We start from the raw sequence: 27330 nt of genomic DNA, 5'->3' as shown, positions 1-27330 counted from the left end.
TGTCTGTGAGTATAACAGAACTCATTTGGCAGGCAAAACCCTGAGACATTTTCTGACAGGAAGTGGATACCTGATGTGTTGAATTACCTTTAAGCCTATGCCATTGAAACACACTGGGGTTGATTAATGTTTTGGCACTTCCTATTGCTTCCACTAGATGTCACCAGCCTTTACAAAGTGTTTTGAGTCTTTTACTGTGAGATCTGACCGAACAAGCGCCATGGAACGGTGATGGCCGATTAGACTCTGGCGCGCGAGTTCATGTTGGGTACCCTCGTTCCAATACGTTATAAAAGAGAATGCATTCGTCCACCTTGAATATTATTCATGTTCTGGTTAAAAAAGGCACTAATGATTTATGCTATACAATGTTTGACATGTTTGAACGAACGTAAATATATTTTTTCCCCTCGTTCATGACGAGAAGTCCGGCTGGCTTAGATCATGTGCTAACAACATGGCGCTTTTTGGATATAAATGATGAGATTTTTTGAACAAAACTACATTCGTTATGGACCTGGGATTCCTGGAAGTGACATCTGATGAAGAGATTCAAAGGTAATGGATTATTTACATAGTATTTTCGATTTTAGATCTCTCCAACATGGCCGTTTGTCTGTATAGCAAAGCATATTTTTCTGGGCGCAGTGCTCAGATTATTGCAAAGTGTGATTTCCCAGTAAGGTTATTTTTAAATCTGGCAAGTTGATTGCGTTCAAGAGATGTAAATCTATAATTCTTTAAATGACAATATAATATTTTACCAATGTTTTCTAATTTTAATTATTTAATTTGTGGTGCTGACTTGACTGCCGGTTATTGGAGGGAAACGATTTCCTCAACATCAATGCCATAGTAAAACGCTGTTTTTGGATATAAATATGAACTTGATAGAACTAAAAATGCATGCATTGTCTAACATAATGTCCTAGGAGTGTCATCTGATGGAGATTGTAAAAGGTTAGTGCATCATTTTAGCTGGTTTTATGGTTTGGTGACGCCCGTCTTTGAATTGACAAAACATTACACACAGCTATTGTCAATGTACTCTCCTAACATAATCTAACTTTATGCTTTCGCCGTAAAACCTTTTTGAAATCGGACAACGTGGTTAGATTAAGGAGATCTTTATCTTTCAAAGGGTGTAAGATAGTTGTATGTTTGAAAAATTTGAATTTTGACATTTATTTGGTTTCAAATTTGCCGCTCTTGAAATGCACCTGCTGTTGATAGGGTGCACCACGGGTGGCACGCTAGCGTCCCACATAGCCCCAAGAAGTTAAACCCTGCAATAGGCTATGTGGCGTACTGTCAAATTGATTTAACACATCCAGACCTTATCTGCGAGGGCAAACGACTGAAAGAACAGGGCAAGGAGACAAAGTTTGAGTTTTGGAACATGAGCAAAGAGTTTATGAGACAGTACACTGTGTTCACAGACAGACAATGGAGAATGTCTAGACAGTCTGTTTCACACACAGAGACAGGCACAAACCCAGTCAAACGTCCAAATTGGTACAGTGACTACAGAAAGACTGGGGAAAGACCAGCCTGCAAGCCCGCTACACTGGACGGAGTGGTCTACTAGGAGTCTACTGGTTTAACCGTGTTGGTCTGTGCTGGAATTCTAACTGATTTGAGATCAGTTACAGGCCTTCTCAGGTAAGACTTATTTACATATTGGAATCAACTATAAAATATCTTAATGTTCAAAAACATAATTTGAATCATAACACACGGAAAACCAGCAGGTTGCGTGCAACCATTCCAGAATCTCTGCTCCACTGGTCTATGATAAATATAGAGGATAGCACAGTATAGAAAATACATCGAAGACAGACACTCTAAACATTTTACAATACAGTTTGCTCTAGGTTTTGAGAGGTCTGCATACTTTATTGGCCGAGTCTAATCCAGTATTGTGACATTTTGGATCTTGCATGTGCTGGATGTGAGTAACCAACGAGGGCCAGTACTGACATTTCTTCCCCTCAAAATTCTCTGCAACCTATGGGTGCTGACTAAAGGTTTTAGCTCCTAATAGTTGAGGTAAAGACTAGTTACTAGGGGTATTGTCTCTGCTCGGGGGAATCTTTGTCCTGGAGCACTGGCAACGTTCTTAATTAATTATTTAAGTATCAATGTGCTTTGAAAATAATTAAGTCAGTGGGCCATTTTCAACAGTAGTTTTGTGTGGGAAAAGTGCTTAGAGTAGATAGAGGGAGCACAAAAAAAGAGTCAGGTGTTAAATAGTTCTGTACACCAGTAGGGAATGATTAAATGGACATTTGGAGTGGATCAAATTAATAGCACTTAGAGCCACAAGTGAACTCAATTCAGGGGGAGCACATTCTAACATAAACTGATAACTGATCAAATGATAACTGATCAAATGAAAATAAAACATCTCAAGAGAGTTGAACGTTTTCAATATGTCCCCCTTTTCAAACGACCGGTTCAAAAGCAAAAATATATGAAAGAACAGAAGACTAAAAACAAAAACCACCAACTTTCAGCGCATATTCGCTGCAAATATATAAACTCAAAACATCTGAACTCTTCTTATATATAATATACTGTATGTGTGCATAAAAAAGTAATTCCTCTCCTTAATACAAATCAAATAGAACTCTGTAGAACAGAACATAAAAGAAGGAGTCGACTTAAACGTGGACCAGCTGCATATTGTTTAGTTCTCTTTAATATTCGTTCTCTCCTTCCAGGTGGGCTTTTTGAACTTTGACCTCTGCTGAACCCCATTAGAGCACCTTGGGAGGCCTGGGAAGGCGGGCATAGCAGCAGAAAGATGCTGACAACCCGAAAACAAAGTCCCTATCCAAACCGAGGAGCCTAACACAGCACACATACAGTAGGGGTGTAGGGGAGTGATTTGGCAGAGGAGAGGTCTACTCTTTTTCTATGGTACTGCAGTTTCTGTTGATTTTCAAAGGGATGCAACACGACCCTGATTCATATAAGTTAGTAATAACACAAAGGGGTAATCTAAGTTGGTCAAATGTGTATTGTGGCAGTGATAACTGAATTGGGTAGACCAGCACCGAAATAGAGGAGATTTTTCCTTCACTGCAGAGCTATATATAGGTAAGGGACCAGCAGACAACATGGTCCCTTCAAGAGTATGGTTCCACTCCCTGCGTTCTAAGCAGACTTCCGCTCCTATTCGGTGTTAGTGCGGGTTAGCCTCCAGGTCCTCAGTGTGGGCAAGACTGCATATTGGATGCATCTGGAAAATCGGGAGCAGACTCCGCCCCTTCAAAGACCACTGATGTATGAAAAGAGTTCTGAACGGACTCAGCCGTTGCTCCTTGTGACATCGGTCACCGCCTGCAATCGGAGGAGAGGTTTATTTTGATGTTTCGAAAACAAATCAAAGTAAATTCACAATTCCATCTAGTTTATTTGGTGCTAGATTAACGTGAGTCAATACAGTTGAAGTTGTGGATAGACAGAGTATATCAGAGGTTATAGGGCTGGACCAAGCAGCAACACACAACTAATTGATTCTTGATTAGTAGAATCAGTGTCTTGCACCAAACTGAATAAAACTGACTGAAATGGGGACTACCTTGACGTGTCCAATAAGAAAAGTTCATTTACATTTTTAATTTAAAAACATTTTGTAACAGTGAGTGTGCCCTACTGAACATGTCCCAGTTGTATGCCTGCTTGTCTGGAGCAAAAACCTACACCAGCAGGGTTAGGTTCTCCTAAATTCCATGGGGTCCCTATTTTACCTTTGCCGGACGGAGCCGTAGGAGTCCAGGAGCTGAGTGCTGGCCACCTCCAGGTTCCAGTCATACATCTCCAGCACCTTGAGACACTCCGTCCTGGTCTTCAGGCCAAGACAGAACAGCTGCTCAACCTGAGAGCAACAGGATCCGTTACAACTCACCATCAGAACTTATGTATCCGTCATCAGATATTTCAATCCCATTTTTAAGCTAGTGCTGTTCTATTTGCACAACGTCCTAAAGAAAAATGAAGTCACACAATCTACATAAACTGCCTGTTTATAAATCTTTGAGAGTTTATATTGCATGTGAATATTTTTTCATAAGTTTTACTATTCCGTTAGTCAGCAACTCTCCAACTGTGGGTCAACTCAACTTTTACACACAACTTCCTAAGGCTCAGATCTAATTATTTACTCTTGACTTGTAGAAGGTTTACTAGGGCTGTGGTGATCACTGGTATAATAGACCCTTTATACACTATTGTGCACACTCAAACTGTGCTGTAATCAGATTTTTTGCATCCGCATGATCCTTTCCAGTACGGTTTCAGCAATGAATAAGGTGGATGTGTAACCAGGCCAACAAAGTACAGCTCAATAGTGTGGCAAGGTAATAGCGTACTACCGCCAAGGGCCCCTACCTTGAGGTAGTGCACAGCTTTCTGCACGTTCCAGTTGTGGTTCTGGAGGGCTGTCTGACACTCCTCTATAGTCACGCCATGGACCGCCTCCTGCACCTGTGGATGCCACACAAACAACAAATTAGGTCAATGTTGCTGCTACACTGACCAATCAGCTCGGCAGTCCTCTGCTGTCAATCAAAACAACATAAACAAAAACTTTCCAAAAGAGTAATTAAATTATGCTTTTTTTGAGTGTCTGTCATTCTTTAGGTGTGAGTGTGTGGCTACATTACGTTTCTCTACCCTTATCCCGAAGTGTGCACTAATACACTCCCCCTAATGGATTTAAAAGGAATAGACTGGTGTGAGGAATATGGTGGAAAGTGTCTGCAGCCATCCTTGCACCAATCCAATGCTGTTAAATGCATGAGGGAGTGAATGAGTGCACACTTTTGGAGAAGGGTAGAGAATCAAATTGCGTGTGAGTAAATTCTATAATGACAGAGTGAGTGAGTGCTTTAATTAGGGATGCACGGAATCTGACAATATTAGCTAAAAATCACAACATCAGTATCGGCCCGATGTCTAGTTTAACGCTGATGTGCAAAACCGATGTCAAAGCTGACGTGCATACCTATATAACATAGGTACATAATGTAATGACGCCACATAAAAGTTTGAGCGACACGTGCAACACAACATTCCTTACCTAGCCCACAATGTCTGCTGTGTGGATCAAGCAGTCATTTAAAAGAGTAAGAACATTTCAGCGATTCAACTCGAAGGCGAAATCCATTAACGCCAAGATAATGGAATTCATTGCCCTTGACAATCAACCATTCTGTCGTGGGTGATGTGATGTTGGCTTTCATGACTGGTCGAGCATCGGTACACACTAATGTTACCAAGTGCGCTATTTTTCAGATGTTGCCCTACCGGAGTTACACAGTAATAGTGTCACTGCTATTAGCTTCATGACATACTATGAAACAGGTTTGGGTCTTTGCGTGTCAAAAAAGATACAAGTCAAATAACACTATTTTACAATAACACTATTTGACACATTAAATAAGCTTTGAATTTGACACGTCAAATAACAGTTATATTATAGAATGTTGTGTGTTCTGAACTTGCACGTGCAAGCCAAGTGCCACCACTACTATCAGTAGCACTGCCAAAGCTGTACAAAAAAAGTCTGCAAACAAGCAATCACCGGCCACGAACGACGTGTTTGCAATACGGCGTTGGTAATAAAGCATTATTTGTTCGACCGCAACTTTGGGGTAGCTAGCTAGCTTTAGCACCTAGCTAGCACCAATACAACCAGCCTGAAAACAATGACTAGTGAAAATAACTGCAGTTTCTAATGTTCTTAGCAATGATTTAGGACTCCTTGTGAGTAAGTATTAGCTAGGTAGCCACTTGTTGTTCGCCTACTGGAATTGAACTTCAGTTCATGAAAATAAATAGCTAGCCAGCTACTTAACCCTGTTGCCCAAAGCTAACGTTATAAGCAGCCAGCTAGCTTCATCTGGCTAGTGACGCTCGACCAGACCGCGTTATGTGTTGTGAAGCTAGCCACAATACGGATTAGGCACAAGTGGAATTTGCGGTTTGCCTTCAAAATAAAAGTACCTCTTTGAAAGTGATGCAGAATGTTACAGTAGGTAGAATCATGCCATATTTACACTATATAATGTTAAACACGGTTGGAATGTGAAGCAATGAAATGGGGTATCAGTCTACTCGCTGACACCCACAGAACACAACTGTGAAGAGTTCACGCAAATATTAGCGTTGTAGCGTTTATCGCGGGACTGTGACTGGGAAATCACCTCCCCAGTCAGCCTATTGTGTGTATTGACATTCATATTGCACTGTGCAGCTTTACCTAAGGATTGGGGATCAATGAAATGGGGTATCAGTCTACTCAATAACCACGATATTTTTTTCCCAACGTCCTCCTCAGAGTTATCATACTCCAAAACATCCACGCAGTATTGTTTTTCCTCGGGAATAGTGTTCAATACACAAAGGTTGACAATAAATGTGGCTCAATTCACAGTTGTTTCAGAGTCCCTTATTGCAGCTACGAAGCTAATGTTCTCTGGGTGTCACGGAGTAGACTGATACCCCAATCCATAGGTAAGGTTGTACCGTGAAATAAGTATGCACCTAATGCAATTCTAAAGTATAACACATCCAGTGTCATTTCAACAGATTTGTCAAATTAATAAATTGTCTTGTTGATTTTATATACAAAAATTCTAACCTCTATCTATTATTTTAGATGATGACACCTAGCTATATATTTAGCTAGCTAAATATAGCTACTGGAACAGATTATTTCGTTTTGCTGTTTTTGTGGAAGAACATTGTTGGCATCCATGAACTAGCTAGCTTTTTTTTATGACCAGCACTGTAGGTGCACGAGACAACTTTACCAGCATCATAGCATACGTATCGATGAATCGTTGTGACATTTCAAATACGAGTGATAGTGTAATCAATGTGTAATAACTATATACATTTTTTTATGAAAGCTTAAATTATTATGTTATTAACAAAATAACTTTTTGGTTTGTGTGTGTGTAACCACCTTTATTTAACTAGGCAAGTCAGTTAAAACAAATTCTTATTTACAATGACGGCCTACCCCGGCCGACGACGCTGGGCGCCGCCCTTTGGGACTTCCTATCACGGCCGGATGTGATACAGCCTGGATTCGAACCAGGGACTGTAGTGAGATGTACTGAGATGCAGTGCCTTAACACACATACACATGGACGCAGTGGTCTAACTATTTAACTGTACTAGAATGCTTAAAATGCCGCCATTTTTTAAATATCGGCTATCATATATCGGTATCATTTTTTGGGGGGCAAGGAAAATATTGGATATCGGTATTGGCCAAAAATGTCATAGCGGTGCATCACTAGCTTTAATGAGTGAGAGTGAGTGACTGACAGACTGCTTTAATCCAGACTCCCTATTGATCCTTTTCCAATACTTTTTGCACAGTATATCCATCACCCAAGTGGTCTGTGCACAAATTACATATTTGGTTGTTATACATCAATTGCAATTTGGTTACAGTTTGTAATATTGAATTTCAGTTTAGTGAGGAAGTAATCAATCCACCAGTAAGGAGTAGATGCAAGCAAGCAAACAAAACAGTAAGGACACAAACAGTGCCTAAACAGGAGTGTTATGTAAAGACTGGTCAAGAATTGCCTTCTGTTGCCCCCTCCTGTTCAATGATGGCACATGCAACAACAAAACAACGGCTGAGTCTGAAATGGCACTCTATTTCCTATAATATACAGTATTCATACGCCTTGACTTATTCCACATTTTGTTGTGTTACAACCTAAATTCAAAATTGCTTAAATAGATTTTCTCACCCATTTACACACAATACAAAGTGAAAACACGTTTTTAGAAATGTTTGCAAATTTAAGTATTCACATTCAATACTTAGTAGAACCAAAACCTGGATTGTGCAACATTTGCCTATTATTCCTTTCAAAATTCTTCAAGATCTGTCAAATTGGTTGTTGATCATTGACACACATTTTCAGGTCTTGCCATAGATTTTCAAGTAGATTTATGTCAAAACTGTAACTCGGCCACTGTAACTCTTGGTAAGAAACTCGTGTAGATTTGGCCTTGTGTTTTAGGTTATTGGCCTACTGAAAGATGAATAATCTCCCAGTGTCTGGTGAATCAGGTTTTCCTCTAGGATTTTGCTTGTGCTTATACAGTGGGTCCTCATTTAAAAGTTGCGTCATACAGCAGCACAGCTTGCGGGATGCTGCGGATTGTTATGGCATGTTGGCGTGCATGAAGTCATAGTATTTTACGATCAGCCATTGTTGCCATTAATGCTAGTTCGACCACCAGAGGGGATCTTGGAGGGCGTCTTCATGAAGCGTGTTGGTGCTTGCTTACTTTTCCAAATAATCCAACAGAGGTCCATGCAGGTCAGATGCTTTGATTGCTATACCCTATCCGAAAGAGCATATGCCAAGGTTTTTAATGAACCTAGTTTTGCCAAACACAAAATGTTTTACAGATGGTCTCTCTTTCAAAATATAATGTTTTCATAGAATAACCACAGCTACATGCCTACTGATTACAATCAGCAAATACAGATTTGGGGAAAATATCCTTTCTATTGTATTCTGTTATATTCCATCATTTTGTAAAGGGCTGGGGAATATAAGCATGTGATGTCTGCTAAATTAACAAGTTAATTTCATTGACATTGCACAGCCATAGCCTCAGCTGCTATAGCACAGATAAATACATGCTATTCTGTTATTTTTAAATAAATTGTCTTAGTACCATTTTTTTATGACCTCCTTTTACAAAAAAAAAGATTTCTTTGTGATTGTGTATATTAAATAGATTTATTAGACTGGCGGCTATTGGTTGGCTACTCATCGAGTCCCGTCTATTCTACTGTTAATATCCATATTGCGCAGTAGACCTTCATGGCGCTTGGAGGATGAAATGCTCAGGAAGTTTTAGTCTTTTATCATATTTATCTCTATGTAGGCCTACAGCTAGAGTGGAAAATATAAATATTTAGGAAATGTCAGGGACAGGTGGGTTCAAGGTTTTTATTAAAATGAAGTTATTGAAATGACATGGAGCTGTAGGCCTAATGACATGGAGCTGTTTACTGTAGCCATTTTAACGTAACTTACTTATTGGCATAAAGGCCTACTTCAATATACAGTATATCAATCAAATCATTAATTTGTGCATGTTGTCGCACAGCACACAAGTCATCCATGTCTTTAAATACAGTCAAGCATTTTAGTTATAAAATAAAATAAGGGAGCCTTGAATAAACCGCAAAGTCGGGTAAGGCGAATGAATTCACAAATGCATTTGACTGTTTGTATATTGGCTGTACGAGACTTTAAAACCTTTTTTGTTAGAATATGGGATCGATTATACATTTGTTTGCAAATTGTTATTGTATTGTTGTGCTAATTATACTGTTAGACATTTTGCTTAATTAAATTGATTAATATTATGGTGTTTCTATTCCAAGAAAAACAAAAATGCATTTTACAGTAGCCTATGTAGGCCTCATGGTTTCCGTTAGGAAAATAGGGCGCTGTACAACGAGACCGGTTGGGAGTAGGCCTACGCTACTAAGCGACTGAAGAGCAAAATAATCCTAACATTTCCACAGCCTAATTGTAGGCTAACCAATATCCAAATGGGGATGTAGTGAAAATAAAAATCAGATTGATTTATCAAGACCAGTCCCCATGCTTGTCTCAAAGCTGCACCAACCGCATAGTAATTCGTTATGGATCCATCCAGATGAGGTTAGAAAACAGTGCATGTGATGGACTATGCAAAGAGATGGGTGAAGTGACATGCCTCAGAAACAACCATTAGCCAAGTTTAGGAACTTTAAATGTATCAGAGTCTATTGTCCTGCTCATAGCCCATCAAGGGTGGATGGCTTCATTTGTATTCCAATTTATTGGAAAGGTCCACAGCGTTGTTGCGTACTTACAGTACAGTGCACTTTCAGTCCGCCTGACTCTCTACCAATGCCACCAGATGCTTCTTTCTATTGTTGTTATCTAGTCTGAAACATTTCACAAGTAAATGTAATAAATAAAACGCATCCATTAAATAGCTCAGGTCTTGAAAATGTGAAACCTTTTTTTGAGTTTTATCTGTGCTTAGGAGTCGAGGCTTTATGGCCTTGCCATCACTGAGCTGACATCACTTGCTTATATTCAGTCAACACATATTTTAAGAATATAATGGAAAATAACAGAACATTTTTGTTTCTCTTAGAATAAAAACCTTAGTGTAACAACAGTTTTAGTAAGTAATTGGCTACAGCCTAGTTACAGCATCTTTGGACAAAGTAAAAAACCAAAACATTTTGGGAGTGTGGGCACGGAACAGAGGAAGAGCAATTCTTACACTATTTTTCTAAATTCAATCACCCTCTCTTCTTCTTCATCCTCATCATTCAAATTCAATTGTAATACATTTTGTCACTCCAGCTCACAACTCACATTTGCATGTGCTCCAGAGGGATAACTTGAATAACATGATATAGGTTAATTAAATAATCAAAAGGAAAAATGTGATTATTTATTAGCCTAGTGGATATAAGTATTTTAGGCATATCATGTGAGTTAGGCCTCATTTCAAATCATTGTCAAAAGCGCAAGAGATACTGTTGCATGACAAACAGGTGCTGTTAGAATACAATATTATTTTTCTGCCCATTTGGAACAGTGTAAACAACACTAAATAACTTAAATAATACCAGAGAGTCTGTTCTAATGAGAGAAAAAAAAGTAAGGCCTTTAATACAGAATAGCAACAAATAAAAACAGACGGACTTGTGAAATTGCTTTATCCAACATTTTGCGGTTGCATGAGGCTTGGTGATCACAGAATCACTAGGATATTAAAAACAAACACTCAAATAGGCAACAGATGCAGGAACAGAAACATAGGGCTGAGTGACTCACTCATTCCTGGATTTTGTTCAAAATCAGTTATATTATAATGTAGGGTTAAAGACACATTCTTTCTGATTGTCTTTAGCATATACAGTCTCTTCTTGCTACTGCTCATTTCGTTTGAATTATGTGGATTATAATACATTTATATATTTGTCCGGATGCTTTTTTGTTAGGGCAAATCAGGTCTGTGATTCTGAGTTAGACATATAAAACTTTAGATGACTTAAACCTTGAATACATTGCACCTTTTCCCTTTTTGGCCATTTTGACTGACCGCAGCATCTATCGGTAGTCTGAACTGTGGCACAAATTGGGGGATTTTTCACCCCTAGCCGAGCTATTAGACTATTAGCCTAATTTCGTCTGTCAAACAGGTAGGACTACCTTTTATTTATTAACTAGAAGGAAATATGCTCCAACACAAAGCCAACTTGTTGTTAGTAAAGTTTAATTAAAATGAAGACGGTTGAAATGAATTATGCCTACCTGAATTTGCCTACTTTCAGTATATATGAGCTGTCCATTTCCGATAGATTGTGCTGCGGCTGCTGCTTCAAGTTACTCAAATCTGGCTTATTGTGAGGTCAATAACTCTGATAAATATACTGCTCAAAAAAATAAAGGGAACACTTAAACAACACATCCTAGATCTGAATGAAAGAAATAATCTTATTAAATACTTTTTTCTTTACATAGTTGAATGTGCTGACAACAAAATCACACAAAAATAATCAATGGAAATCCAATTTATCAACCCATGGAGGTCTGGATTTGGAGTCACACTCAAAATTAAAGTGGAAAACCACACTACAGGCTGATCCAACTTTGATGTAATGTCCTTAAAACAAGTCAAAATGAGGCTCAGTAGTGTGTGTGGCCTCCACGTGCCTGTATGACCTCCCTACAACGCCTGGGCATGCTCCAGATGAGGTGGCGGATGGTCTCCTGAGGGATCTGAAAAAACCTACACTCGATCCCTCCGATGTCAACAACTACAGACCAGTATCCCTTCTTTCTTTTCTCTCCAAAACTCTTGAACGTGCCGTCCTTGGCCAGCTCTCCTGCTATCTCTCTCAGAATTACCTTCTTGATCCTAATCAGTCAGGTTTCAAGACTGGGCATTCAACTGAGACTGCTCTTCTCTGTGTCACGGAGGCTCTCCGCACTGCTAAAGCTAACTCTCTCTCCTCTGCTCTCATCCTTCTAGACCTATGTGCTGCCTTTGATACTGTGAACCATCAGATCCTCCTCTCCACCCTCTCCGAGTTGGGCATCTCCGGCGCGGCCCACGCTTGGATTGCGTCCTACCTGACAGGTCGCTCCTACCAGGTGGCGTGGCGAGAATCTGTCTCCGCACCACGCGCTCTCACCACTGGTGTCCCCCAGGGCTCTGTTCTAGGCCCTGTCCTATTCTCGCTATACACCAAGTCACTTGGCTCTGTCATATCCTCACATGGTCTCTCCTATCATTGCTATGCAGACGACACACAATTAATCTTCTCCTTTCCCCCTTCTGATAACCAGGCGGCGAATCGCATCTCTGCATGTCTGTCAGACATATCAGTGTGGATGACGGATCACCACCTCAAGCTGAACCTCGGCAAGACGGAGCTGCTCTTCCTCCCGGGGAAGGACTGCCCCTTCCATGATCTCGCCATCACGGTTGACAACTCCCTTGTGTCCTCCTCCCAGAGTGCTAAGAACCTTGGCGTGATCCTGGACAACACCCTGTCGTTCTCCACTAACATCAAGGCGGTGACCCGATCCTGTAGGTTCATGCTCTACAACATTCGCAGAGTACGAGGCCGCCTCACACAAGAAGCGGCGCAGGTCCTAATCCAGGCACTTGTCATCTCCCGTCTGGATTACTGCAACTCGCTGTTGGCTGGGCTCCCTGCCTGTGCCATTAAACCCCTACAACTCATCCAGAACGCCGCAGCCCGTCTGGTGTTCAACCTTCCCAAGTTCTCTCACGTCACCCCGCTCCTCCACTCTCTCCACTGGCTTCCAGTTGAAGCTCGCATCCGCTACAAGACCATGGTGATTGCCTACGGAGCTGTGAAGGGAACGGCACCTCCATACCTTCAGGCTCTGATCAGGCCCTACACCCAAACAAGGGCACTGCGTTCATCCACCTCTGGCCTGCTGGCCCCCCTACCTCTGAGGAAGCACAGTTCCCGCTCAGCCCAGTCAAAACTGTTTGCTGCTCTGGCACCCCAATGGTGGAACAAGCTCCCTCACGACGCCAGGACAGCGGAGTCAATCACCACCTTCCGGAGACACCTGAAACCCCACCTCTTTAAGGAATACCTAGGATAGGATAAAGTAATCCTTCTAACCCCCCCCCCTTAAAAGATTTAGATGCACTATTGTAAAGTGGTTGTTCCACTGGATATCATAAGGTGAATGCACCAATTTGTACAGTGTCTTGCGAAAGTATTCGGCCCCCTTGAACTTTTCGACCTTTTGCCACATTTCAGGCTTCAAACATTAAGATATAAAACTGTAATTTTTTGTGAAGAATCAACAACAAGTGGGAAACAATCATGAAGTGGAACGAAATTTATTGGATATTTCAAACTTTTTTAACAAATAAAAAACTGAAAAATTGGGCGTGCAAAATTATTCAGCCCCCTTAAGTTAATACTTTGTAGCGCCACCTTTTGCTGCGATTACAGCTGTAAGTCTCTTGGGGTATGTTTCTATCAGTTTTGCACATCGAGAGACTGACATTTTTGCCCATTCCTCCTTGCAAAACAGCTCGAGCTCAGTGAGGTTGGATGGAGAGCGTTTGTGAACAGCAGTTTTCAGTTCTTTCCACAGATTCTTGATTGGATTCAGGTCTGGACTTTGACTTGGCCATTCTAACACCTGGATATGTTTATTTGTGAACCATTCCATTGTAGATTTTGCTTTATGTTTTGGATCATTGTCTTGTTGGAAGACAAATCTCCATCCCAGTCTCAGGTCTTTTGCAGACTCCATCAGGTTTTCTTCCAGAATGGTCCCGTATTTGGCTCCATCCATCTTCCCATCAATTTTAACCATCTTCCCTGCCCCTGCTGAAGAAAAGCAGGCCCAAACCATGATGCTGCCACCACCATGTTTGACAGTGGGGATGGTGTGTTCAGGGTGATGAGCTGTGTTGCTTTTACGCCAAACATAACGTTTTGCATTGTTGCCAAAAAGTTCGATTTTGGTTTCATCTGACCAGAGCACCTTCTTCCACATGTTTGGTGTGTCTCCCAGGTGGCTAGTGGCAAACTTTAAATGACACTTTTTATGGTTATCTTTAAGAAATGGCTTTCTTCTTGCCACTCTTCCATAAAGGCCAGATTTGTGCAGTATACGACTGATTGTTGTCCTATGGACAGAGTCTCCCACCTCAGTTGTAGATCTCTGCAGTTCATCCAGAGTGATCATGCGCCTCTTGGCTGCATCTCTGATCAGTCTTCTCCTTGTATGAGCTGAAGGTTTAGAGGGACGGCCGGGTCTTCGTAGATTTGCAGTGGTCTGATACTCCTTCCATTTAAATATTATCGCTTGCACAGTGCTCCTTGGGATGTTTAAAGCTTGGGAAATCTTTTTGTATCCAAATCCGGCTTTAAACTTCTCCACAACAGTATCTCGGACCTGCCTGGTGTGTTCCTTGTTCTTCATGATGCTCTCTGCGCTTTAAACGGACCTCTGAGACTATCACAGAGCAGGTGCATTTATACGGAGACTTGATTACACACAGGTGGATTCTATTTATCATCATTAGTCATTTAGGTCAACATTTGATCATTCAGAGATCCTCACTGAACTTCTGGAGAGAGTTTGCTGCACTGAAAGTAAAGGGGCTGAATAATTTTGCACGGCCAATTTTTCCGTTTTGTATTTGTTAAAAAAGTTTTAAATATCCAATAAATTTCGTTCCACTTCATAATTGTGTCCCACTTGTTGTTGATTCTTCACAAAAAAATACAGTTTTATATCTTTATGTTTGAAGCCTGAAATGTGGCAAAAGGTCGAAAAGTTCAAGGGGGCCGAATACTTTCGCAAGGCACTGTAAGTCGCTCTGGATAAGAGCGTCTGCTAAATGACTTAAATGTAAATGTAAATGTAATGGATCTCCTCCCAGACCTGGACTAAAGCATCCGCCAACTCCTGGACAGTCTGTGGTGCAACGTGGAGTTGGTGGATGGAGCGAGACATGATGTCCCAGATGTGCTCAATTGGATTCAGGTCTGGGGAACGGGCGGGCCAGTCCATAGCATCAATGCCTTCCTCTTGCAGGAACTGTTGACACACTCCAGGCACATGAGGTCTAGCATTGTCTTGCATTAGGAGGAACCCAGGGCCAACCGCACCAGCATATGGTCTCACAAGGGGTCTGAGGATCTCATCTCGGTACCTAATGGCGGTCAGGCTACCTCTGGCGAGCACATGGAGGGCTGTGCGGCCCCCCAAAGAAATGCCACCCCACACCATGACTGACCCACCGCCAAATCAGTCATGCTGGAGGATGTTGCAGGCAGCAGAACGTTCTCCACGGCGTCTCCAGACTCTGTCACATGTGCTCAGTGTGAACCTGCTTTCATCTGTGAAGAGCACAGGGTGCCAGTGGCGAATTTGCCAATTTTGGTGTTCTCTGGCAAATGCCAAACGTCCTGCACGGTGTTGGGCTGTAAGCACAACCCCCACCTGTGGACGTCGGGCCCTCATACCACTCTCATGGAGTCTGTTTCTGACCGTTTGAGCAGACACATTTGTGGCCTGCTGGAGGTCATTTTGCAGGGCTCTGGCAGTGCTCCTCCTGCTCCTCCTTGCACAAAGGCGGAGGTAGCGGTCCTGCTGCTGGGTTGTTGCCCTCCTACGGCCTCCTCCACGTCTCCTGATGTACTGGCCTGTCTCCTGGTAGCGCCTCCATGCTCTGGACACTACGCTGACAGACACAGCAAACCTTCTTGCCACAGCTCGCATTGATGTGCCATCCTGGATGAGCTGCACTACCTGAGCCACTTGTGTGGGTTGTAGACTCCGTCTCATGCTACCACTAGAGTGAAAGCACCGCCAGCATTCAAAAGTGACCAAAACATCAGCCAGGAAGCATAGGAACTGAGAAGTGGTCTGTAGTCCCCACCTGCAGAACCACTCCTTTATTGGGGGTGTCTTGCTAATTACCTATAATTTCCACCTGTTGTCTATTCCATTTGCACAACAGCATGTGAAATTTATTGTCAGTCAGTGTTGCTTCCTAAGTGGACAGTTTGATTTCACAGAAGTGTGATTGACTTGGAGTTACATTGTGTTGTTTAAGTGTTCCCTTTATTTTTTTGAGCAGTGTACATAAATGGGCAAGAAACATATTGTCTTTAATAAATTAAATTATAGTAGTAGGCAGCTATCAAAGTTGACCACCGGTCCACCTTCTCATCTTCGCACACTCCTTCTCAAATTGAACAGAACATAGGCTAGTCCATGAGCAAGATGGTGCATTTGTTGGACTAGGCCTAATAAAAAAAAAATTAAATCAGAAGAAACGTTTGACTCTCCTCCTGACCTGACAACATAGCCATACACAGCACAGCCATTGGTTAAGCAGCACACAAAAAAAGTATTTGATGAGCAAGAACAGAGAAGGCCGGGGGCTAAGGGCTGGTGTGTAATGCAACCTAGTTTTATTTACACCTTCCAAGGAGCTATCTTAGAAATATAACTTTGCGCTATGCTTCTCCGAGCATGTACTTCATAGCCTATGGATCATTTGATTGAGACCACACTAAACAATTGATATTACGCGCCCAGTGGAGAATCAGAGATGAGGGGCTGCATCGGGCACACATCGACATATAGTCTAATAAGCAACTAATACTAACACGGACAAATATTGACATTTTATCAATTCAATTACATGACCCTCCCCTGGTCTAGATTTAAATACTAAACCTTCCCCTTGACTGAAATTGAAAAAGCAGGACCCTCCCCCATTTTCCTCCAGGTAGCCATTCTGTAAATTCCTATCCATCCCTTAGTATTGTGGAGTAACTACAATGTTGTTCATCCTCAGTTCTCCTATCACAGCCATTAAACTATGTAACTGTTTTAAAGTCACCATTGGCCTCATGGTGAAATCCCAAGTAGTTTCCTTCCTCTCCGGCAACTGAGTAAGGAAGGACGCCTGTATCTTTGTATTGACTTGGTGTATTGATACACCATCCAAAGTGTAATTTATATATCTTCACCATGCTCAAAGGGATAATCAAATGTCTTTTTTTTCTCTTCTCCATCTACCAATAGGAGTCCTTCTTTGCAAGGCATTGGAAAACCTCCCTGGAATCTGTGTTTGAAATTCACTGCTCGACTGAGGGACCTTATGGGGTACAGAGATTCCAGGGAGGTACATTACATGACCAAAAGTATGTGGACACCTGCTCGTCGAATATCTCATTCCAAATTCACAGGCATTAATATGGCGGAGTTGGTCCCCCTTTTGCTGCTATAACAGCCTCCACTCTTCTGGGAAGGCTTTCCACCAGATGTTGGAACATTGGTGCGGGGCCTTGCTTCCATTCAGCCACAAGAACATTAGTGAGGTCGGGCACTGATGTTGGGCGATTAGGCCTGGCTCACAGTCAGCGTTCCAAATCATCCCATAAGTGTTCAAATGGGGTTGAGGTCAGGGTTCTGTGCAGGCCAGTCAAGTTCTTCCACACAGATCTCGACAAACCATTTCTGTATTGTCCTTGCTTTGTGCACGGGGGCATTGTAATGCTGAAACAAGAAAGGGCCTTCCCCAGACTGTTGCCACAATGGTGGAAGCATAGAATCGTCTAGAATGTCATTGTATGCTGTAGCGTTAAGATTTTCCTTCACTGGAACTAAGGGGCCTAGCCCGAACCATGAAAAACAGCCCCAGACCATTATTCCTCCTCCACCAAACTTTACATATGGGCACTATGCATTCAGGCAGGTAGCCAAACCCAGATTTGTCCCTCGGACTGCCAGATGGTGAAACATGATTCATCACTTCAGAGAACACGTTTCCACTGCTCCAGAGTCCAATGGCGGCGAGCTTTACATAACTCCAGCCGAAGCTTGGCATTGCGCATGGTGATCTTAGGCTTGTGTGAAGCTGGTTGGTCATGGAAACCCATTTCATGACGCTCCCTACGAACAGTGCTTCTGCTGATGTTGCTTCCAGAGGCAGTTTGGAACTTGGTAGTGAGTGTTTCAACCGAGCACAGAATTATTTTTAGGCGCTAATCGCTTCAGCATTTAGCGGCCCCGTTTTGTGAGCTTGAGTCCATGCAGCTAATTTTTACTCCTAAACTTATTTAGGCTTGCCATGACAAAGGGGTCGGATACTTATTGACTCAAGACATTTCAGCTTTTCATTTTTAATACATTTGTAAAAAAAAATGTGTTGTTTTAAATAGAATTACACTTTGAAATTATGGTGTATTGTGTGTAGGCCAGTTACCAAAAAAATACATTTTAAATTCAGGCTGTAACACAATGTGGAAAAAGTCAATGGCGTAACACAATGTGGAAAAAGTCAATGGCATGTGAATTCTTTCTGAAGGCACGTTCTGAAGGCAGATTGGGGCTGTGTCCAAAATGACACCTTCTTCCCTATATAATGGCCTACTTTTGACTAGAGCCTATGGGAACTATATAGGGAATGTGGTGCCATTTCAGACGCAGCCATACTTTCATCAATTGATCAAGAGCACAACAATATTATGTTCAATTTAGGTGTTTTTTGCAACTTAACCCACATACTTGCCTTTAGGAGTGTTATGTCTAGAGCTCATGTTAAGACTGTGCCAATGACATGGGTTGGGGGCAAAGATGTACTGTATTAGTGCCGCTCGCAATTGTACACTGTACACCTGATTTATGGCTAGCCTCAGGTAGATAACCTCTTGGTATGGTAAGTCAATAAATGTCCCCTCTCTCTCTCTCTCTCTGACTCGCTTGCTGTATCTCTCTCTCGTTCCTTTCCACCCCTTCTCTTGCTCTCATCCACTCTCTCCATCTCCCACTTTCTCTCTCTCTTTCCATCCTCCTCTCTTACTCTCTCTCATTCTCTTTCTTTCTAGTCTGTACCTAGGAAACCCAATTTAAAAGTATTGAGGACATAGTAGCTGAGAAATGCTATTCTTACATTGTGTTCTGTATTTTTAATTTATTTTACATTGTATCGATCTCTGTTTTGTTTCAGATTGTATTTGATTGTTGTCTTATTGTGATCAGGGCACCCTTGTGGATTAAACCCTGGTCTCAATGGATATTCCCTGAATAATAAAAAAATACAAATATTTTTCAGAACGTCATTCCATGTAATCTTTTAAATCAGCTTTGATGGATACTTGATTGGTTGAGAGTGTTGATTTAGATCGATTGGTTAGAAAGTTTTGTGCATTGTTGCAAAAAGTTAAGGCATGTGTGTGTGTCTGCGGACCACATCTCAGTATTGTAATACACTGCCCTGCTGTGGTTTATTTACATCATAAAAGTCCAAAGTCCCTACAGCCAAGCCTTTGATTTGGCATCACAGAACAAAATTACAAACGCAGCCCAAACAAATACTGCAAAAAAATACATTGTTGGCTGTATCCTCGATTTCTTATTTATTTCTACTTTTTTGTTTCCCTTTTCTTGTGTTCTTCATTACGCAGTCTAGTTTTTGTAATATAACAGTAGTGGTTTCCTCCCCCCTTTGATTTTGTGTATTAGGCCATGTTCTTTCCTGTGTTCGTTTGTTATTGAAAATCAAATCAACTGATTACTGATTAACAAATAAATAATCTGAGGCTGGAGCCTTTGGTACTACTCACCATCTTGACCCCGTCTGCTGTGGCTCCCCCCTCTGCCCTGTCGGCTGACCCGTCAGAGCTGACCCTGGGCAGGCTGAGGGAGGACTTCATGCCCAGCCGGAAGCCCAGGTTAGTGTTGTTGTTGGAGGAAAAGTTGGGCTTGAGGTCTCCCCCCTGGTTCTGCGGCTGCTGGTTCACCATCATGGGCCTGACCGTGGCCGTGTTGGCCTGCCGCCTCTCCTCGCAGATCCCACCGCTGCCACCGGTCGGCACATTTTCCGCTTCCCTGAAGAAGCGGTCGTAGCGGTCCAGGTAAGGCGGCCTCTCGGGCAGGAGGTAGTAGTGCGTGTTGCTGATTTTGCGGCCGTCGCGGACAATGGGCAGGATGCAGGGCCCCTTGGCCAGGTCCTTACCCTGGGCTTGTGCTTGGATGACCTTGGGTGCGGCGTATTTGGGGTCCAAGGCAAAGCTATGTGTGGTGGGCATGAGCTTCCCTGGGGACGTGGAGAGGTAGGATCCGTATGTGGGCGGAGGAGGGGCACTGGGGAAAACCATTGTCCTTTGCTGGGGGGAGCCCACCTGTTGGCCCATGGGACTGGGGGTGCGCGAGCCCGGCTGAGACAGGGGATCCCGCGGGGGGATCTGAGGAGGCCGGTCCTGGACTTCCTCAGAAGCTGGAGTCAGGGACAGGGAGAGGTCACCGGACCAGCGGGTGTAGTCCCCCCGTTTGACAGGGCGAGGCGGGATGGGTACGCGTGGAGGGATCTGGGGCTTGTCCTCAGAGATGAACAAGATGATCTGGCGGTGGACGTCCATGGACTGGAGGCCTGAGCTTGGGGACAGCGAGGGGGGCTGGTGACCTCCTCCCGTGGGCACATTGAGCCTCCTCATGCACTCCTGCTGGAGCTCCTGAAAGATCTCAGCTGACTGAGAGAAGGATGTGGAGGCCAGGTCCTGCTTAGAGGGCAGGAAGAGGTTGTCCTCCAGGGGTTTGTCGGCTGCACCGGCCATGGCCTTCTCCTCACCAGCCGGCAAGGCCTCTGTGGGGCTGTGGCTCTCACCCATCCCCCCCTGCTGCTGATCCAGGCTGTTGATGGAGCTCACCTCCATGTCCTCCTCGTCCTGCGCCACGTCATCGTACGCAGGAGGTGGAGGTAAGGGCCGGGTGTCCCAGTCCACCACTGGCGTGGGGTGTAAGGGGCGGGGCAGCGAGCGCCACGGGCTCTGGGTAGGAGTACGATCCAGAATAAACTCTGCGTCCAGGGCCAGCTTGGCCAACGAGGGCACCTGGAGCTCCACCACCGGGGAGGGGGAGGATGCGGCCAGGGGAAACTCCTCCCCAAAGTCGATGAGTGACACCTCACTGGGGGTGTGGCCTGAGCCCATAGTCCGGCCCCCCTGTTTGGAGGCGGAGACACATGTGGCGGGTTTCAGCTTGAGGCCTTTGATGGAGCCCACTTTCAGTAGCGACAGCCCCTTGAGGCCTGAGGCGGTCAGCTCCTCGTCCTCAGTCACCGAGTCGTAGCACGGCTCTGGAAAAACAAACAGACAAATGCAATTTAACGACTTTGGCAACTAATGACTTTGAGTGATCAACCTTAAGCCTGCCTTTGATGCAAGATTTATTTATGTACATAATGAATGACTCTGTAGTTGTCCCTGAAATGAAAAGGTAATAATCCTCAGTGTGTCTATTTGTAATGTGTGGATATAAATAAATTGTTTCCATTTCATACATTGTACATGAATGGAAACAAACATCCTACAGAGAAGATTAGAATATTTTTGGTGATGGAATCATTCACAAACGTTAATAACGACCATAACATTTATTTTAAGCCAGGCTGCAATACACAACAATTTGGTCCACACATGCTTCATTTCTCAACTCTCTGGTTAGGCGTTAACCACTCAATGCACAGAAACGCAGACTGCACACCTGTTCGTGACAGAGGTGGAGAAACAACAAGGTTAGGGAGGAAGAAGAGAAATGGAGTAACTGGCAAGAGAAGGAAAGAGAAAAAGGGAGGGATGGGGAGAAGAGGGAGAGAGAGAGAGATGTGAGGAGAGATTGCACACGGTGTACCTTCGAAGACTGGAGCTAGGAGATAACAGAGAGGGCCAGAGCAATGTGTGAGCTGGAGTGAGAGACTACACTTACTCTTGACAAGCACCAACGGCTGGGGGGGACAAGTAGGTGCCTCCTCTGAAAATGCCACCACCAGAGAGAGAAGGAGAGGGGTACAGGAGAGAGCGATAGAGGGAGATCACAAAAGTGTGTGAAAGAGAAAAAGAGAGGGCTGGAATAAATAAAATAATAAAATAATAATGGAATAAATAAAGTACAACTACGGAGAAGGACAAACAAATAATAATCATAAAGGGACGAGTACAAGTCAGATTGGACTCATTGTGTAAACAGTCAAGTTCAGAAAAGCTCAACCAAAAAAGATAAACCACAAAAAAGATAAGCCATGAAGAAAAACATGCCATTGTGACGATAATTCCTTGAGTCACCGACAATACTTTAGACTGGTAGGTTGTTTAGGAATGGGCCACTCACTTTTTGCTCGTCCTGGTAGCTGAGTAGGCCGGGCAGCATTGAGGTCCAACCCCAAGACATCTGGTGGGTCCATGGGGTTCCCTAGGTACAGACTAGAAAGAGAGAGGGGATGAGAGCGAGAGAGCAAGAGAGGAGGGAAAGAGAGAAAGTGGGCGATAGAGAGAGAGAGGACGAGAGAGATAGCGGATGAGAGCAAGAGAAGGGGTAGAAAGGAAAGAGAGAGAGATACAGCAAGCGAATCAGAGAGAGAGAGGGGACATTTATTGATTTACCATACCAAGAGGTTCTCTACCCGGGGCTAGCCATAAATCAGGTGTACAGAGGCTCGCCCCAGGTTTCACATCTGCTTATCCAACCCTGGGCCATGTTCAGTTGTCGAACGTTGTAGATAGAAATGCCATCAATAGAGCCAAAGTGATTCCTTATTCTAAATGTCAGAGGCATGTCCTACATAGCATATTTGTATCTGAATGTTTCAAAACGTTGCGTCCTGCTGAAGGCACCCAAGGTCTGCCTGCTACTGTCATTTCAGCTGACTAGATAGACAGTAATATGAACAATAGTCTACTGTCCTCTAGTGGTAAAAAAACAAATCTACTTTTTTTTGCCAAGGCTGGGGTCCTGCAAGTATAACAAACAATTACAAAAAAATGTATGCACTGTAAGTGGCACATATCACTACAAGTAGATAGAAGCACAAGTTCTGAGGATATGTCTTACTCGTCGATGCGGTCCGGGAAGCCCCAGCAGCGGTGTGGGTCTGTGTCTCCATGGCCTGTGTGGATGAAGCTGTGTTTGAGGGGCCTGCTGATGTCATGGGCCGACAGGCCTGCAACCGAGGTCACCACGTTCCTGGGGAACTGGCCCAACTTCAGCGTGCGCTTGTTCTGGCCCCGCCACCAGTAGTTCTCCGCTCTGAGAAAGAGAGGGAGGTAGGTCGACGTACAGGTGAATGTGAGACATTTTTCAGGTACAGACAGACACACACAGGTGGGTGCAGATACATACGCATGGCACGCACGCATCCACCACAAGCAGGCATATAAACATAGACATAAATATAGGCAATAACAAACTATAACAAAGCGGTTCTCCACACCCGTTTTGGTAAAAAGCCGAGGGATGGCGCTGGAGAAACGTAACCACTCTCGGATTAATAGAGGGAGTTATGGATGCAAGGACTGACCATCCATGATATCACAATTATAGTTTTAACCATGTTTTGAGGCTATATAGTGTTTGTTTACATTTACTTTGTTTACAAACATTGGAGTAAAACAAGCTTATATTTTGGGTTCTGTATTATGTAATGTGGTATGCTTTGTGTGGACCCCAGGAAAAGCAGTTGCTGCTTCAGCAACAGCTGATGGTGATCCTAATAAAATATTAAATATTATACACACAGGCAGGTTGGATAAGCAGATGTGAAACCTGGGGCGAGCCACTGTACACCTGATTTATGGCTAGCCCCGGGTAGAGAACCTCTTGGTATGGTAAGTCAATAAATGTCCCCTCTCTCTCTTTCCTTTCTAACCCCTCTCTTGATCTCATTCGCCATCTCTCTCATTCTATCGCTTCCGCTATCTCTCCATCTCCCACTTTCTCTCTCTCCCTTTCTCTCCCTCCTCCTCTCTTTCTAGTCTGTACCTAGGGAACCCCATGGACCCACCAGATGTCTTGGGGTTGGACCTCAACGCTGCCCGGCCTACTCCGCTACCAGGACGAGCAAAAAGTGAGTGGCCCATTCCTAAACAACCTACTAGGCTAAAGTATTGTCAAGGAATTATCGTCACAATGGCATGTTTTTCTTTGTTGTTTATCTTTTTTGTGGTTGTGCTGCCTACTTATTCTGGCTTTTCTAAACTTGACCTTTTACACAATGAGTCCAATCTGACTTGTACTCGTCCCTTTTTGCTTTTTATTTGTTTGTCCGTCTCCGTGGATGTACTTTATTTATTTCATTCTCTCGCTCTCTTCTTCTTCTCTTTCCCACACGCATACATACACTCACTAACACAGACACACTCCCAAAGGCATGCAAGAAGTTGCAGACACATGCACATACACAAGCATGCATAGAAAAACACAATGATGACAGAATATTGATATGCAGTTCATTAGTTGATCACACATACCTGCCCTCGATGATGGTGATCACGTCATTGACCTGAATCTGAAGCTTGTTGACCTCTTCAAAGTTCTGCAGTGCGCACATGTCTGTTGGCATGGTCTGGAATGGAATGGACACACACATACATACATACGCACACAAACACCAAGTTTGAGTACATTTAACTAACACTGCACCCCAACAGTGGGGCACAAGGCATCAAAATGTAGTCATTTGAGTTTTTCCCCCAAACATCTTCCATTGACATCAGTTCAGCGCAAACATCAAGTTAGGATTCCTCAGTTGGTAATGCCCATACAGTAGAAGATTCACTAGGTGGGGCTATAGGTCCATTTAACACATGAAGGTTGTGTATTCAATCTCAAACATACACATTGAAAATAGACTCGGGCAAAACACACCCGTGAAAACATGCATGCAGATGACTAACACTGGTTTAACACTGATGTACCCCCTCCACACACACACAGGGAAGTGTGTACCTCGAGCAGGAACTCCCTGAGGGCGACGAAGGTGGGCCTGTCATCAGGTTTCTGGGCCCAGCACTGCAGCATGACGTTGTAGATGTCCTGGGGACAGTCCTCTGGCTTGGGTAGACGCTCACCCTCCTTGTCTATCTTGTGTAAGATCTGAAACACATACACATACACAAAATACTTAAATTGAACCCACAATGAACCATTGACATAAACCCCCAAAATATTAGTATTTCTATTTTGTGTGTGTGTGAGTGAGTGAGTGTCTGCGCGTGTGTTTGCTTTGTGTCTGTGTATGCGTGTACCTGGCTGCCATTGAGGCCCAGCCAGGGCTCCTGTCCGTGGGTATACATCTCCCACAGCGTCACCCCGAACATCCAGGCGTCTGTGGCGTGGGAGAACGTCCGCGTTTTCAGGCTCTCCGGGGCACACCTGGAGGGGGATGACACACACAGCAAACACACCTTAAGAAGGTGATGAGAAAATGGAAAAAACACACACTATGCATAGCCACATCAGGGGCTCATTCCCCAGGGCACAATGTTGTAGAACGTTCAGATTAAAAAATACTTTACTTAGAACAAACATGTCTCATGCATGTAAAATAACAGAATCATGTCAGCTCTCTTCATGGCATTCTATCTGCAACGTCAGACAACGTTTGCCTACTGAATGTGGCCCTGATAACACCGACACAGAAATACACGACAACCTTTCCTCCCCCGGTGGCAACACACACACACACACTCCCTTTCCCACTGCACTCTCCCCTCACCCAACCACCATGCCCTTTCCCCGTCCCACTCACCACGCGAACGGCACCTTGCGGTGCTCCTGCATGACGTAGTGTTCGTGGTTGTTGGGCAGCGCCCGCATCAGACCGAAGTCGCCGATCTTTACCCTCTGGGCCGATGCCAGCAGGATGTTGCGGGCGGCCAGGTCACGGTGGATGAAGCGCCGCTGCTCCAGGTAGGCCATGCCGCACGCCACCTGCACGGCGTACTGGCACAGCATGTGGATGAGGATGGGGCCCTGCGGCCGAACGCAGCGCAGGCGCTCCAGGAGGGAGCCAAGCGGGGCTAGTTCGGTCACCTGGAGAAGGAGGGTGTGTTGTTAGTGCTGGGCTGGAACAAAACTGTAATGTCTGTGAGCTCCCAAGAGTTTAGAGCAGTGTTTCCCCAAACCTCTTCTCAAGTACCTCCAGGTATTTGATGTATTCCTGAGCTAACACACAAAATTCAACTAATGAAGGGCTTGTTGCCTAATGGAATCTGCTACCAGTCCGGCAATACGCAAAATAAGTAGAACAGCTGGTGGTACTTTAAGAGAGGTTCGGGAAACCCTGCTTTACAGGGAGTGGTGCTGAGGAGAGCGCCGGGGGAGGGGTAAGGAGGTGACAACAATAACATTATTAGTCGACTCCAAACACAATGTACTCCACATCAATACAAAATAATACTGAGGAAGTACAGGGAGGTAATGACGTAGAGATGAAAAGAACAGAGTGGAAATGTCAGCCCTTATTTTTGTCCTTTGTCTCAATAACTCCGTCGGGTGTGGACCGGAGGAGTTGAGATTCTGCCCTTGATATTATTTAAAGGGTTCACACAGTTTGTAAACTTGACATTGTCTGCGCTTATGAACAGTATAGGTTTTGAGTGTAAGCTGGTGGTGCTGCTATTTAGGCATGTACACAAGCATGTACAAAAAGCAAAGCAAAGCAGCTGGAAAGATACCGCTCTGTGTCAGCTGTCATGGGTGAAGAAGGTGCATTTTGTATCCATGATCCTTTTGCAAATGTAATCTGATTTGGGGACTCAAATTAAGTATTTAACATGTGTTGTGTGTGTCCGTCCATACCATCTTCATGGGTTGTGTGAGCACCACTCCGTACAGCCTGATGAGGTTCTGGTGGTCCAGGGAGTGCATGGCATTGACCTCGCAGATGAAGTCGTCCAACGCCTCCGGCTGGCTCAGCATGTCTGTCTTCAGACACTTGACCGCTACAGTCAACTGGAGAGAAAAATGAGGGACCATGTTAGCAAAATGCTAAATCAAAATCCAAAGGGAAAGCTATTGATAGCCAGTTGCACTTACTAACAGTCTGGAGGCCGCAGAACAGTCTTAAACAAGGAGACAATAGAGCACCAGGTTGCACTTCCTGAACAAGATTATTTTTTACTTTATTGTTTGTTGTACAAGTTGGCCTGCCCTACATGCTAATCTAAATGCTGTTAAGGACAGCGGCAACTTGCTGAAATGATGAGGTAAATTATTATAAATTATGCAGTAGGATAAAAAAGACGGGAATGGAGGTCCTACTACAGCATAACATAGGAGATCAGCTGACCTTATTCCCATTAAATTGGTGGTCACCCACCCAACTGTGGCTCAGTTGGTAGAGCATGGTGTTTGCAACGCCAGCATGGTGTGTGCAACGCCAGGGTTGTGGGTTCGATTC

At 43.8% G+C, this 27330-nt stretch overlaps 1 protein-coding gene across 5 annotated transcripts in view; it reads right to left on the bottom strand.

The window, feature by feature from the left end:
• Positions 1–1058: 1058 nt before the first annotated feature.
• LOC106568689 (activated CDC42 kinase 1) overlaps positions 1059–27330 on the bottom strand; it is a 177292-nt gene continuing 151020 nt past the window's right edge. For 3 of the 5 annotated variants that reach the window (XM_014139250.2, XM_014139248.2, XM_014139247.2), the window contains 12 exons: positions 26730–26882; positions 25678–25961; positions 25175–25301; positions 24876–25022; positions 24398–24492; positions 22983–23177; positions 22263–22354; positions 21861–21905; positions 19721–21231; positions 4396–4491; positions 3756–3883; positions 1059–3345 (listed from right to left, as the gene is read on the bottom strand). In XM_014139250.2, coding sequence (XP_013994725.1) covers positions 3339–3345; positions 3756–3883; positions 4396–4491; positions 19721–21231; positions 21861–21905; positions 22263–22354; positions 22983–23177; positions 24398–24492; positions 24876–25022; positions 25175–25301; positions 25678–25961; positions 26730–26882 — 2880 coding nt within the window. In that variant the 3' untranslated portion in view covers positions 1059–3338. Of the gene's footprint in view, positions 3346–3751; positions 3884–4395; positions 4492–19720; positions 21232–21860; positions 21906–22262; positions 22355–22982; positions 23178–24397; positions 24493–24875; positions 25023–25174; positions 25302–25677; positions 25962–26729; positions 26883–27330 lie in introns of those variants that run through there. The other 2 variants (XM_014139249.2, XM_045693832.1) reach the window with 2 other exon arrangements.

The sequence above is a fragment of the Salmo salar genome, chromosome ssa14 (assembly GCF_905237065.1).
Source record: "Salmo salar chromosome ssa14, Ssal_v3.1, whole genome shotgun sequence".
NCBI classification, from domain to species: Eukaryota; Metazoa; Chordata; class Actinopteri; order Salmoniformes; family Salmonidae; genus Salmo; species Salmo salar.
Note: the sequence above shows the minus strand (reverse complement) of the source record. Positions and strands in the feature narration are given on the sequence as shown.